The sequence below is a fragment of the Lytechinus variegatus genome, chromosome 2 (assembly GCF_018143015.1).
Source record: "Lytechinus variegatus isolate NC3 chromosome 2, Lvar_3.0, whole genome shotgun sequence".
NCBI classification, from domain to species: domain Eukaryota; kingdom Metazoa; phylum Echinodermata; class Echinoidea; order Temnopleuroida; family Toxopneustidae; genus Lytechinus; species Lytechinus variegatus.
Genome location: NC_054741.1, coordinates 32,758,568 through 32,771,252, shown reverse-complemented (window position 1 = coordinate 32,771,252; position 12,685 = coordinate 32,758,568). Strand labels below are relative to the sequence as shown.

The following is a 12,685-nucleotide window of genomic DNA, read 5'->3' as shown; positions in this document are numbered from 1 at the left end:
GAAAAAATTTTCAGTGACCATGAAATTATGTTTAATGAATTACTCAAGAATTTTTTTTTTTTTGGGGGGGTTAACTTGAACCCAGCTACTTTGATAAAGTAGTTGCATTATGTGACATCTAAATTAAGATTATAGCTTACAAAAATTTTGACATTTTTTACTGGACTATTTTTTTTTTCAGGCATGAAGCTGAACACAGGGAGAGACAGAGAGAAGAGCATTCCAGTCACCATCCACCTCCCTTGACCTCTCTACATGGGTCATCCCACTTATCAGCGCATGTATCATCCCATGGATCGACCCATGGATCGACCCACGGGTCAACCCACGGTTCAACCCACAGTTCATCTCATGGATCATCCCACGGGTCATCCGCCCATGGCTTGCCACACCCCACCACCCACGAGGGTCACAACAAGCACAGTGCTTACAACAATCATAGAACAGTGGATTATGAACGCTTGCCCCCGTCAAGAACGTTACATAACGATAGCAAACATGTGGAACGGATCCCCAGCGATCACAGACGGTTACAGCAAACACATAGTGCCAGCAGTGGTAGCAGCAGCAACAGTAATAGCAAATCAGGTAGCCATGTACCTCTTAATTCAAATGTGGAGGACAAAGACCCGTTGCGCCATGCACAGACTCTCCTGAAGAACCAGACGCAGTTGGGACCGTATGACTTAAGCCACCCGCACGCCGAGTTCACCCGACATTTCCACGAGTTCTACCGCAATCAGCATATACGGGACGCCCTCCCGAGTCACATGAACCGTTCGAACTCTGAGCCGGCCATCAGTAAGCTGGATCTGGAGGAGAAAAGGAAGGGTGAGGAGAGGCGTAATGGCGTCTATGCCTCGAGTGAGAGCGAATCGGACAGTGAGGAGGAGCTGGAAGATAAGCGGGAGCGGTATCGTAGACGGATGATGCGCATCATCAAACGTTCTAGACTGAAGATGGAAAGCAATGAGAAGAAGTTTGGATTCCTCAATACCATGGGATTGATTACACATAAAGACAGGAGAGGTAACAAATTTCTTTTATTATTTGTTTATAATGGACAATCCACCTTGAACATGTGTTTATCAGTAGCAGTAAAATGAGAGGAAATAAATTCCCAAATCGGGCCCCTCCCCCCAAAAAAAGAAAGATTTTCAGGACATGAATTCTGAAAGAGTCGTCATCTCAACGCATCACATAAAATATCAGATGATGGCTGACTTATCCTCTGGAGGGATATTCTGTTCTCCGATATTTTTTTAGAATGATGCCGATAATCATTCTTCCTTGTCCGAACTCATTGCTTTTTACAGAAGTGCGACGAGAGCAGAGGCGGAAGAGGAGGCGGATCTATGGGGAGGACCTGCCCCCTGCCAAGGTATCCAAGGTGGCACCTCAGCCCCCTATCTTACCCCCTGCTGCACCCCTTACCCAGGATGACTTTCAGAAGGAGCTCAATTACCCTCACAAGTGCCGCTTTCTTCGTATCTTTGGTCTCGACACTCTCACGCAGGAAAAGAGACAAGGTAAGGACACTGAAGAACTGATCAAAAAAAAATTGGGGGAATATTATGTCGATTCTTCTTTACATTCCCTGTGATTTTGTTTCTCTGTCAAAATGCTGTGAACCTCTGGCGCCCTGCGGATTTCTGTTGTAAGTCCTGTCTAGTATAGTCACCTTGATATACAAGAAAAGTCATAAGAAGCAATGTGTCGCGACTGATATTGTTTGTTATCCATTGCAAGGTACAGCTTCAATCCTTATTGATCCTGTTCCACAAAACTTTCTAGTTTGTTGCCATCAATTGGAGGCATCCATTGAATCCTTAAACTTGCTGCTTTGCTTTGCGTTGCAGTTGATATTAATTGCACGATTTTGTACAACAGGCCATCCATGCTTACCTACCTGTTTTGTATAATCGACCCAACTTATTATAGTGGAAGGGATCTGGCTACTTTTATATTTTTATATTTAGAGATGTTTACTTGAAGAACATCTGTTGATATTGTCCTATTTATTCTGTAACATTTTCAGCCATGGCCAATGCTAAGAAAGCTGTAGAAGCCGATAGAGAAAGGAAGATGAGAAGAGACACAAAAGATGGTGATGCACCACAGCCTAACAGTGCCGACGCCCACAGCCCAGGTAGGCACTATTACGTTATTTGCTAGTTTTGTCACCTGTTCTTACATTGGCAAGCAACACTGGAAGTCTTCTTTTCCTACTGCTATTTTGGTAGTGATAGCTCAGTTGGTAGAGCAGGGGTTTCGCATCCCAGTGACCTGGGTTCGATTCCCACTTGTTCAATTTCAATTCACTTCAAAATTTATTTCAATAAATCAATCATAATAATACAGGTATATACAAATTAGGAAAAACATGGGATTGGGAGCCCCTAGAAGTTTTCATTTAAAAAAACTTGTGGGTGGGGCACCACCCACAAGAAGACTAATGCACTAGTGCCCTTTGGTAAGGCATTAATCCTCATTACCAGGTCCCTTGTAGAGGACCTTAAACCGTTGGTCCTCTGGTTACTTGCTTACAAGCATTCACGCTTTCTTTCAGAACAATCAAGTAAAAAATCACCACCATTTACCAATACCTTATGTGGCTATGTTGTGTAAAGAAATTGGTATGATCACTGCAGGGTATTCTCTACATAAGGAGATGGTATCCTTAATGAAATATGCTGTCAAAAGCTTGACAATACTAAATTGATATGTTAATTAGTTGTATGCAGTGCGGGGATTTCACTTGCTCTGACGGGAGTTTGACAAATACTTTTCTAAACTGGGTTCTGGGTTTTTTTCTGATTTAGCAATGGATGCAGTGCTCCAACAGCGGTTGCAGGAGGGCAAAGAGGGTTCCCCTTACATCAACTCTCACCCTGGTCTACAGACCCCACTCAACCACCTCCAGATCGACGACAAATCGTCCACCGCACCTGTACCTCCAGGAACAGTCCCGGGTTCCACTGCTGGAGCAGCGCCCCAAACAACCAATCACAATGCACATTCCCCGAGCACCGAGGACTCCTCGACATCATCAACACACGGGACCGCCTCTAATAACAACCAACAGCTACTGAAAACGGCTCCTCCGGTAGGTGGTGGTAGCATGTTACCGACGAAGGCCGTAGATGGTGTGCAGCTGAAGAAGGAAATCAAGCAAGAGGTTATGAATGGAGAACTGGCTAGCTACCGTCGGAGGTCGGATGCTACATCATCTTCATCGTCGTCGTCGTCATCAACGTCGGAAACTGTGCTGAAGCAGCCGTCACCATTCACCATCTCGTCATTCCTCAACACCTCGAGGCATAATTCAACCCCCATCTCAGATGGTTTTGCTCAGGAGTTCCATCAATCGGTGCTGAGATCTACTCAGGAGAAACTCAATCAAAAGAAAGGTATGTGATGTAGATAATGGAAGCTGGATGTGAAGGTGGTAAATTCAAGAAGGACTTAAAAATGTTATAAAAAAAATCAAAATCTCTTTTTTTTTTCCCCAAGATTTGTAGGGTCGTTAAGATTAAAAACTTTATAAAAATAATGTTTGTCATTTTGCCTCCGACGAAGATTCTGCTAGGATTGAAAGCTTAGGCCCCTTTTGACTCTCTAAGATTCAAAACACAGTCTTCTTTAAAATGGCAATTACAAGTTGTTTATTTGATCTTTGAAAGTTTTCAACTTTGCTTGGTGATATTTATAAGGAGGAAGAGGCTTACAGATCACCACATAGTTAGCCCTGAAAAGGACTCTTGGATAGTGAATTGATAATGATTAAATTGAAAGGTGAGAAAAAGAAATGTGACTTTTTCATAATTTTTATCAGGAAAGATATAGGGATGCTTTAAAATTCAAAAATTGTTTCTCTTTTTCTTTCCAGGTGCAAGTTCAAACTCGTCTCACAACGATTCAGCAGCTAAACGTGACTATCACACCATTCCACCAACGTCATCATCATCCTCCTCCTCCTCATCATCATCGTCAACAACCTCAAGCAGGCATCACCTCCATCATCATCACCACCATCAGCCTTCACCCACGCCATCATCATCCTCCTTGTCCTCATCGATGTTGCCATCTGTTCCATCAACACAGCATAATAGCAGACACAAGCCCATGATGATGAATAATCGTCTCTACTCCTGGCCTGGATGGGAGGTTGTCTCAGAGTCGTACCATAGATACTTGGCAGGTGCGAGTCCATGTCATTATCAAGTTCAATTACAGCAAAAATTGTTTGTTAACGATGTGCATTAACGTTTGTTTATGCACTCCATGACTGAATGAGTTCGGGATCCAAAGCCAAAAATTAAACGAGCAGCACGATTCTGTATAACCCCAAGTTAATTTTGAATCTTCAAATCTTCAAATCTTTTGAATCTTCAAAAGGTGTTGTTCACAATTTTGATGAAGTGCTTGTGAAACGCCTTGAGAATGTTTCAGCATGTGTGAACGTACCTTTACAAATATTCAGTTATTTTTCATTGAGCCCTGTCCCTGAGATAATCCGATCTGTGGTCTATGCAAAAAGTGAGTTATTCTGAAATCTAATGCTCTCAAACGATTACTTAATCATAAAAATTTAAACAAATTATTTTGAAATTTAATTAGCTTTTGTTTACACATTCTATGACAGAATGTTCAAACTGTTTTATCCACACTTTAGATAAAAGTGCAGATTAACATTTTGATGTTGATTTAAGAATGTGTAAACAAACCACATTAAAATTCTTCACATATGTTATTCATAATTTTTGGGTGGCCATGTACTGCAGCCAATCATATCCCTTGATTTTGAGAACTATTATTGTATGGTTATTGTTTTTTTCTCTTACCTCAGAGCAAAGATCTGAGCAATCAGTGCTCCTTGAACATTTAACTGGCCTTACACATCACAATGCAGAACTCAATGGCAATGCTGAATTACTTGCAAGGAGGAAAAATGTAAGTGAATTTACAATTCTCTGTTTATTCACATTCCATCTGTTTTGTAGAGGTTAATATGCTAAAGATAAATGCCTTACATAACTGATGTTTACTTCATTTATGTTGTAAAAGCAAAAGTGAATTAGGCGCAGACAGAAATGAAATATTTGTTTTTTGTTTTAAAAGATATTATGGTGATTCAGGAAAGTCATGAAGAGCAATTGTCTAGATTTGTTCATTCAATTATTATGCTGTTATGTTTGACACTGACAACATCAAATCTGAAGTTATATCTGGCAATGTGATTTGTTGTCCTGCTCAGGAGGTGGGGTACTTTGAGCACCATTGATTTAGGCAGTTCCATACTTGTAATATATATTTTTTGTTGATGACATTGTTGTCATCATCGTCATTTTTTGTCTCACCTGCATAGCAGAGTGAGACTATAGGCGCCGCTTTTCCGACGGCGGCGGTGTCAACATCAAATCTTAACCTGAGGTTAAGTTTTTGAAATGACATCATAACTTAGAAAGTATATGGACCTAGTTCATGAAACTTGGACATAAGGTTAATCAAGTATTACTGAACATCCTTGTAGAGTTTCATGTCACATGACCAAGGTCAAAGGTCATTTAGGGTCAATGAACTTAGACCATGTTGGAGGAATCAACATCAAAATCTTAACCTGAGGTTAAGTTTTTGAAATGACGTCATAACTTAGAAAGTATATGGACCTAGTTCATGAAACTTGGACATAAGGTTAATCAAGTATCACTGAATATCCTGCATGAGTTTTATGTCACATGACCAAGGTCAAAGGTCATTTAGGGTCAATGAACTTTGGCCGAATTGGGGGTATCTGTTGAATTCCCATCATAACTTTGAAAGTTTATGGATCTGATTCATGAAACTTGGACATAATAGTAATCAAGCATCACTGAACATTTTGTGCAAGTTTCAGGTCTCATGATTAAGGTCAAAGGTCATTTAGGGTCAATGAACTTTGGCCGAATTGGGGGTATCTGTTGAATTACCATCATATCTCTGTAAGTTTATTGGTCTAGTTCATAAAAAGTGGACATAAGAGTAACCATGTATCACTGAACATCTTGTGCGAGTTAGAGTAGTTTTCAAAGTCAGCACTGCTGCTATATTGAACTGCGTGATGCAGGTGAGACGGCCAGAGGCATTCCACTTGTTTGTAGATTCTAATCATTGTTAACCCCAAATTTGTTTGTCAACCGTGTACCTCTGTATTGCAATTCCTCGCTAGGCGCCTAAACCATGTTTTCTATTTTTCTCTGTGACCCTCCTTGGTTCAAACTCACAGGAGCTTACAGAGCGCATGTACGAGATGCAGCGAGAATACGAGAATTACATGCGAGAAATGCACCTACTCAGGCAGAGAACAATGGACCTAGATAAGGCTACTAAATGACCTTTGCCCCTTGTACGATGACTGGCTGACCTAGCGGCAGTGAGAGGGTATCGCTACCTCTTTCTTCGCATAACAGTAATGAGGGTTGATAGCGAAAGAAATGAGTGAAATAAAGCCTTGCTGAGGACGTTTGCAATCTCATATGACGGTGCATTGATCCGAGTTGGATGTATTTAGTGTGCAGAGATTCATATATCAGACTTCTGACTGTTCCATTCCTGCGTTAGCCCGTAGTCTTCGTTCTTCAATCCAGCATTGATTTCTGTAGTTCGTAGCTAGTCGAGATGATGGGAGTGAGCTGTATGATATTCGATGATACAGCAGACAGGTTGGATGGGTGCAAGATTTAAAATACAGCTCTATGCACTGGCAATGTCTGAGGCTTGAGGTGTCATGATTGCCTGTAGATGTGAAAGGTGGACAAGTTATTGGATATGGAGAAGAGCAAACTTCATCAAGTAAATGACAAGTTTAGGGATGCCACAAATCTGCGATGCATATATAAGGATCCGTTGATGCATAGATGAAGATTTCGTCATTCAGAAAAGTATTCTTGCTCAATCCATGAAGAATTCATGATACAATGTACTTTAGGAACAGAATTTCAGAAGTTTAATAATTTTCGTAATATTTTCATGAACTTATTAACAGATTATATTTGGAGCTGGGGGGTCAGGGATCGGATGATTTGTTTAAAATCTCTTGTAGGTTTTATATTAATGCATTAAGGTAATTGATAACTCAAATAAATCAAGTCATTACTTATTCTATATCATGTTAATTGTGACAACAGAATTGACATCTAAATTTCTATTTTGGTACTTGAATGATCATGATAGAACTTTGTGTATAATTGAAGTCCAGAGATAATTTTTACAGAAATTGTAATGTTGCAAAAAACTTGTATGTTTACTAAAGATGATAAATTCAATGTATAAACTGAATACATTAAATATTTAGCTTTAAATAAGTGGACCAAGATCATTCTAATTAAAAGTCCGACTCCTTACTGAAATGATGAATTTTCCTTTTTTTTCCAACCCCTAAAGTGCAGCTGTTAAATTTGTGAAGTTTTTGTAATTATTTTTTACCAAACATGAATACCGCAGTTAGGTTCTTTGCATGCCAAAAGAAAAAATAAAACACAAGAAAATACCTGCAACTAAAATGCGTTAAACATACGTCAGACAAAGTCTGACCTAGAATTGATTTTTCCAATGTTATTTCCTTTTTAACAGATATCAAATTTAGTTACTTTTTCTCACTTTGGGAATACTTGTTTCAAAGAATTTTCTTTCATTAAAAATTAAAAGAAATCAATTTCAAGAAAATAAACGCAAAATGATTGTGCAGTCGGAAGTATTGTACAAATGGATGTTAATGTTTGCAGACCTATGTAATGAAGTATCTGCTGTTAATGAAGTTACTGTGAGCAATGCACATAGAGCTGCGTGGTGTAATTGAATGGAAGGCCAGAATCATCAAACTTTATATTTCTATTTATTCTGTGACTCGATATGCTGTCTTGAATATATTTGTCCGGCTAGCAGGGATATTTCTATTTATTTTATTTATACACTCAATTAAGTTATGATTTGTCTGCATTAGATTCTTTGTGTTTTTGGCAGCTTGTCTTTATATAGGTTAGCAATTTCCACGTTAGTTTACCATTTTTCTTTACACTGAAATGTTATTATTCAGGATATAAGTATTATTGCTGATTTAGTGCCTAACACTTACCTTATCATTCGATACACAATTCTACAAAATATTGGACTTCCTGATCAGTTTTGTAATTATTTTTCTTTTATCAAATAAGAAGGAAAGGAATTTGAAAATAAAATATAAAAACATGGTTGGATTCCTCCTCCATGTGCGTTTCTGAAATCTATATAAGAATATATTTTGATTGATACAATTTCTCTTTGGTCTTCTTTCTTTTCCAAATAATGATAAAAATTTTATCAAGCTCCATACTAGATTCTTCATGGTAGTGTTACAAAAAGCATAATTTTTTACTTTTACTACTTAAAAATTCCTTACTTATTAGTGGCGTGGATTTCGAAGACCCTTTACAAACTTTATACTAAGTGCTGCTACCTTTTTCAAAGTTAGAACATTTGTTTAAGGGAAAGAAAGTATGACTCTACCCTTTTAGTTAAAAAAAAGAAACTTAGGTACGTCTACATGTCTTGATTTCATGCAAGCGTTTTTTTCTATCTTTCTAATTGTTATGTATCCAACTTCTCTTTTGTCGTCCCTTAGTGTTATTATTAAAATTAAGAATATTTTATAAGATTTTGAAGCAAAGTGCAATCATGTATCATACATTTCACTTCATGTTCTTATCTACTATTATCCATTGTTGGATTTAAATGTAGTTTTTCTGAGATGGTAAAAAGAATCTTTCATTATTTATTTAAATATGACACTTCCCCCACCCACATAGAATTTTGCACCAACTTTTTTGTTTTTGTATGTTGAAATGCACAATCAGTGCACCTAGTTAAGACTCATTCATTTATTCTTTTATTATTTTTATGCTTTTGGGGGGAGATTTGCTGTTTGTAAATTTGTAAATATGGCAGTTTTTATAATTCAAAGCATTTTTTGTCATTGCATAGTTCCCTCGTGTATGTGGCAATATATGTATACACGTGTATAGATATGTACATTTGCATATATATATTGTCATATTGGCAGTTTTATACTTTGGATTTCATATTCAGTAGATTTTTCTAGTTTTACACAATTAACCATGAAAATGAGCAATTATAAATGTTAAATATATAGAACTTTTATGTTTGATGATCATGTGATATCTTTAAACAAGACAATCTCTCTATCAAACTTAGTATAAATACTTTGATCAATCCATCAAGGTATTTGCACATGAGAATTACAAATACAATCTTTGGTTATATTATCAAACATTTCTTTTCACCTTTTTGGCTATTAATCACAGTTCTTGGGAAACTATCTCAGCCCAATTTCCATGAGAAAATAATCTCTTACAACTTACAATTGCACTTCAGTTTTAGAAATTTATGGTGTTGAAATGATTTAGTAATATGAGGACCAAAAATAAGTGTCAACAGTGGACCAACTCTTCCTATATTCTCCCATTTTATTGTGTGTAATTCCATGCCCACCTAAGAAGTAGATCCATGCAGTTGGGGGGGGGGGATGTTTAATTATTTTCAATACATATATCTGACATTTAGCAGCAAAAACTATTCAAGTCCATTGTTGTGTACACTCTGAAAAAAATTATTTTGTCTTTCGTTTAAGTTTATTTTCACACAGGGTAATGTTCATCCAATCCAGTCTGCTTTCTTTTTTGAAAAAATGTATCCAAATTATAATATAAAGAGAACTAGAAAAATAATAAATTCAACTGTCAGTTCTTGCTAAAAAACATGCTATAATATTATACATAGTTGTAATTCCCAAGCCGAAGCTGGTTTCATTGTTGAATTAGTGATTTTGACATGAAAGAGATGAAAATGGCTTCCTGACATTATGTTGCAGTCAATTCATTCTTCTTTTTTAAATTAATGTAGCTTATCAGTTGACTTAAAGTCCGTACAATGCGAATGAAACATTATTAAAATCATGAAGTATATCTATATCTATATGTATATGTCAATTCAAAAGAATTAATTTGCAATCCTCATCTTGATAAATTAAGAAGACAAAAGGAAGATTTTTTTTTTAAATTGAACAGCCTCTTTCACTGATGTTTCTCTTGATTAAAACAAACCTTGTATAATGTGACTAGCATACATGTGTGCAAGTGTATGATAAGTTTATTTTTTTTTTTTTTTTTGCGTTCAATCAAAAATACAAATATCTGTACTTATTGTGCATTGTTGTCTTTGGAAGTAGTGTAAATTTTATGATCTCATATGATATGAAGCACATGACTTTAACGAATGGTTACAACTGTAAATAACACATTTTAGAAGAGACAAATTCTATCACGTGATTTGAATGTGATTTTAATTGAAATTGGATGTTAATGAAAGTAGACACAAACTATGTGTAGGTCATGTACATTTCCATTTATTTGTAAATCTTTCGAGATTTTTTTTTTCTAGTGTGGTTTAACTTAATAAATTGTTTGAGTATATGTAGTGGGAGAGAGAGAGAGAGTATGCAAGAGAGAAAGATAAAGTGCACAGAATATCAGTATGAGGAAATGTCCAATGTGTCTTTTTTCATTTCCTCTTCAAATTTTAGGACCGAAATGTTATTTATTCCACGTTTTTTGTGTTTTGTGATGAATTAGACATTTGTGATGTCTTTACCTAGTTTTTCTTTGATTACTCTTCTTGCAAGAGTCTAGAGTGCATTGTAGTTGTGTAAGATTCTTTCCTTTTTGTCTCTCAACCTTCTTATTTTTGGTTTTTTTTTGTTTGTTTTCTTTATTCCAAAGATATGTTTCTTGAGGAATAAAAAAATTGCAATCACTCGTACATGCCATGTCCTTTGTATTTATTTGATGTAGCCAAGATTTGTATGAAAGAGAGAATGGGAGACTGAAGAGAAAATGTCAGTGCAGACAGAAGAAGCAGAAGGAGAAAATTTAGCCTTGTGTCACCCCAGTTTTTTTTCACCAGCTCCAACCAATGATATTTCTGCATTGACTGGATGATCATGATAAATTAAATAAAGAAATACATAAGAAATTCAGTGTAAAAAAAAACTTTGAAATTTAATCAATTAAAGAATTTAATTTCGTATCAATATTAAAGCTAAACCTTGATATCAAATTTTGCACCTTTCAATCAAACGATGGGAAAATGGAATTAAAGATTTCTGAATTTCTTGATTTTCTTACTTGAATTTATTGGTTTGTTACATGATGATATTGTTGCATTCTAAAATCCTAGTACTTTCAAATAATATGGCAGCACCCAGACAGAATAAAGTGATATTGTAACATGAATGATAAATTCAAGCAAGAAAATTGAGAAGTCATCCTACTTCCAAAGCCCCACTTGATTTACTGTTTTACCATATGAAACTTTAGGAAATTCAGTCCTTAAATTGAATAAGGTTCAGTCTTCGGCACTAAATTTTCTTGCGTATTTCTTTGTTTCATCAGCCTGCCAGTGGCCTGTCAAACTCTACTCTGGCCTAGAAAAATGAAAGATGGATGATGAAATTGCTAATTACATTGTAAAAGCCAAGTCAGCCTTTAGTTTGTACCATACTGAAGTAAAGCAAAGCAGAGATAAATTAGTAACATTTAAAGAAACCACTTTTTTCATTATACACCAATGATGATATGCATGGCATTGACTGAATCATGAGTAGTGAACTTGCAATTTTGCAAATCACAGGAAAATTGAAATATTTAGAATCTCATTTTACATCGGTATGTCGTCGATTTTAAAACTAGATTTTAAAATGCTATAATGTTTAAATTTTGCAGTCATTTGAAGTGATTTCTATTTTTCCTTGTTTTTCAACTCTGCCTGTCCAATTTACTCAATTTGAACAAAAGCGATGTTGGGATGGACTTGACCTCTACAATTATAAGAAATATTGGAGATAAAATTGAAACAGTTGAAAAATATGTATTTACATATATATTTATTAATGATATGAATTCAATTTAGTCGTATCGGGAGACATTCTGGTTTTTTGAAGTATATTTTACAAGGCAAACATGGCTTGAAGACACATATCTTGAATATTTACATACTGTATACAATTACATTGTAAATTAGTCAATTATTTTACACCCTTTGGAAGGGTGTTTTATCCAACCCATATGGTATCTATCTGTGGAATTTCTTAGATGAACATGAGACAGTGAATGCAAAGATCACCTTACCCCCAAAGCAATGCATAATAGCAATGCACACTTTCTGCCATTGAGGCTATTGAGACAATGTATTACAATAATGAACTTTCAAACATTTATTTATCCACCTGACTTTAAAATTTAAGATAAAAATTAAAATTCATTCATGCCACAAAGGAAATTTGGTGCATTAACATTCTACATTTTACTTGAATGTTTCTCCCAAAGGATCCAATGCTAAAGTTTACAGATTCCAGGTTGACGACACACAAAAAATGTGTCATATTACAAAAAATGTTCATTGTAAATTCTCTTAAAGCAGATATCCATGAAAATATTGCCATATGTTGTCTCATTACATGAGAGCGAGGAAGAATAGTCAATGATTGCCTCTTATGATATCAAACAGGCACTGCTTTAGCCTTTGGCACAAGTCAAGCTTTTGCACTCTCACAAATAATGTCCCCTGTTTGTTCAAACATAAGTAAATACCACAC

General features: G+C 36.1%; 1 protein-coding gene across 1 annotated transcript in view; it reads left to right on the top strand.

Annotated features, from left to right (window-relative positions):
* Positions 1 to 9,112, top strand: part of LOC121407886 (genetic suppressor element 1-like) — a 47,107-nt gene extending 37,995 nt beyond the window's left edge. Inside the window, exons 9-15 of the mRNA XM_041599125.1 lie at positions 182 to 1,029; positions 1,317 to 1,529; positions 2,039 to 2,149; positions 2,823 to 3,410; positions 3,890 to 4,201; positions 4,850 to 4,953; positions 6,266 to 9,112. Of these exons, the coding sequence (XP_041455059.1) occupies positions 182 to 1,029; positions 1,317 to 1,529; positions 2,039 to 2,149; positions 2,823 to 3,410; positions 3,890 to 4,201; positions 4,850 to 4,953; positions 6,266 to 6,373 (2,284 nt within the window). The 3' untranslated portion in view covers positions 6,374 to 9,112. The remainder of the gene's footprint in view (positions 1 to 181; positions 1,030 to 1,316; positions 1,530 to 2,038; positions 2,150 to 2,822; positions 3,411 to 3,889; positions 4,202 to 4,849; positions 4,954 to 6,265) is intronic.
* The last annotated feature ends 3,573 nt before the right edge of the window (positions 9,113 to 12,685 follow it).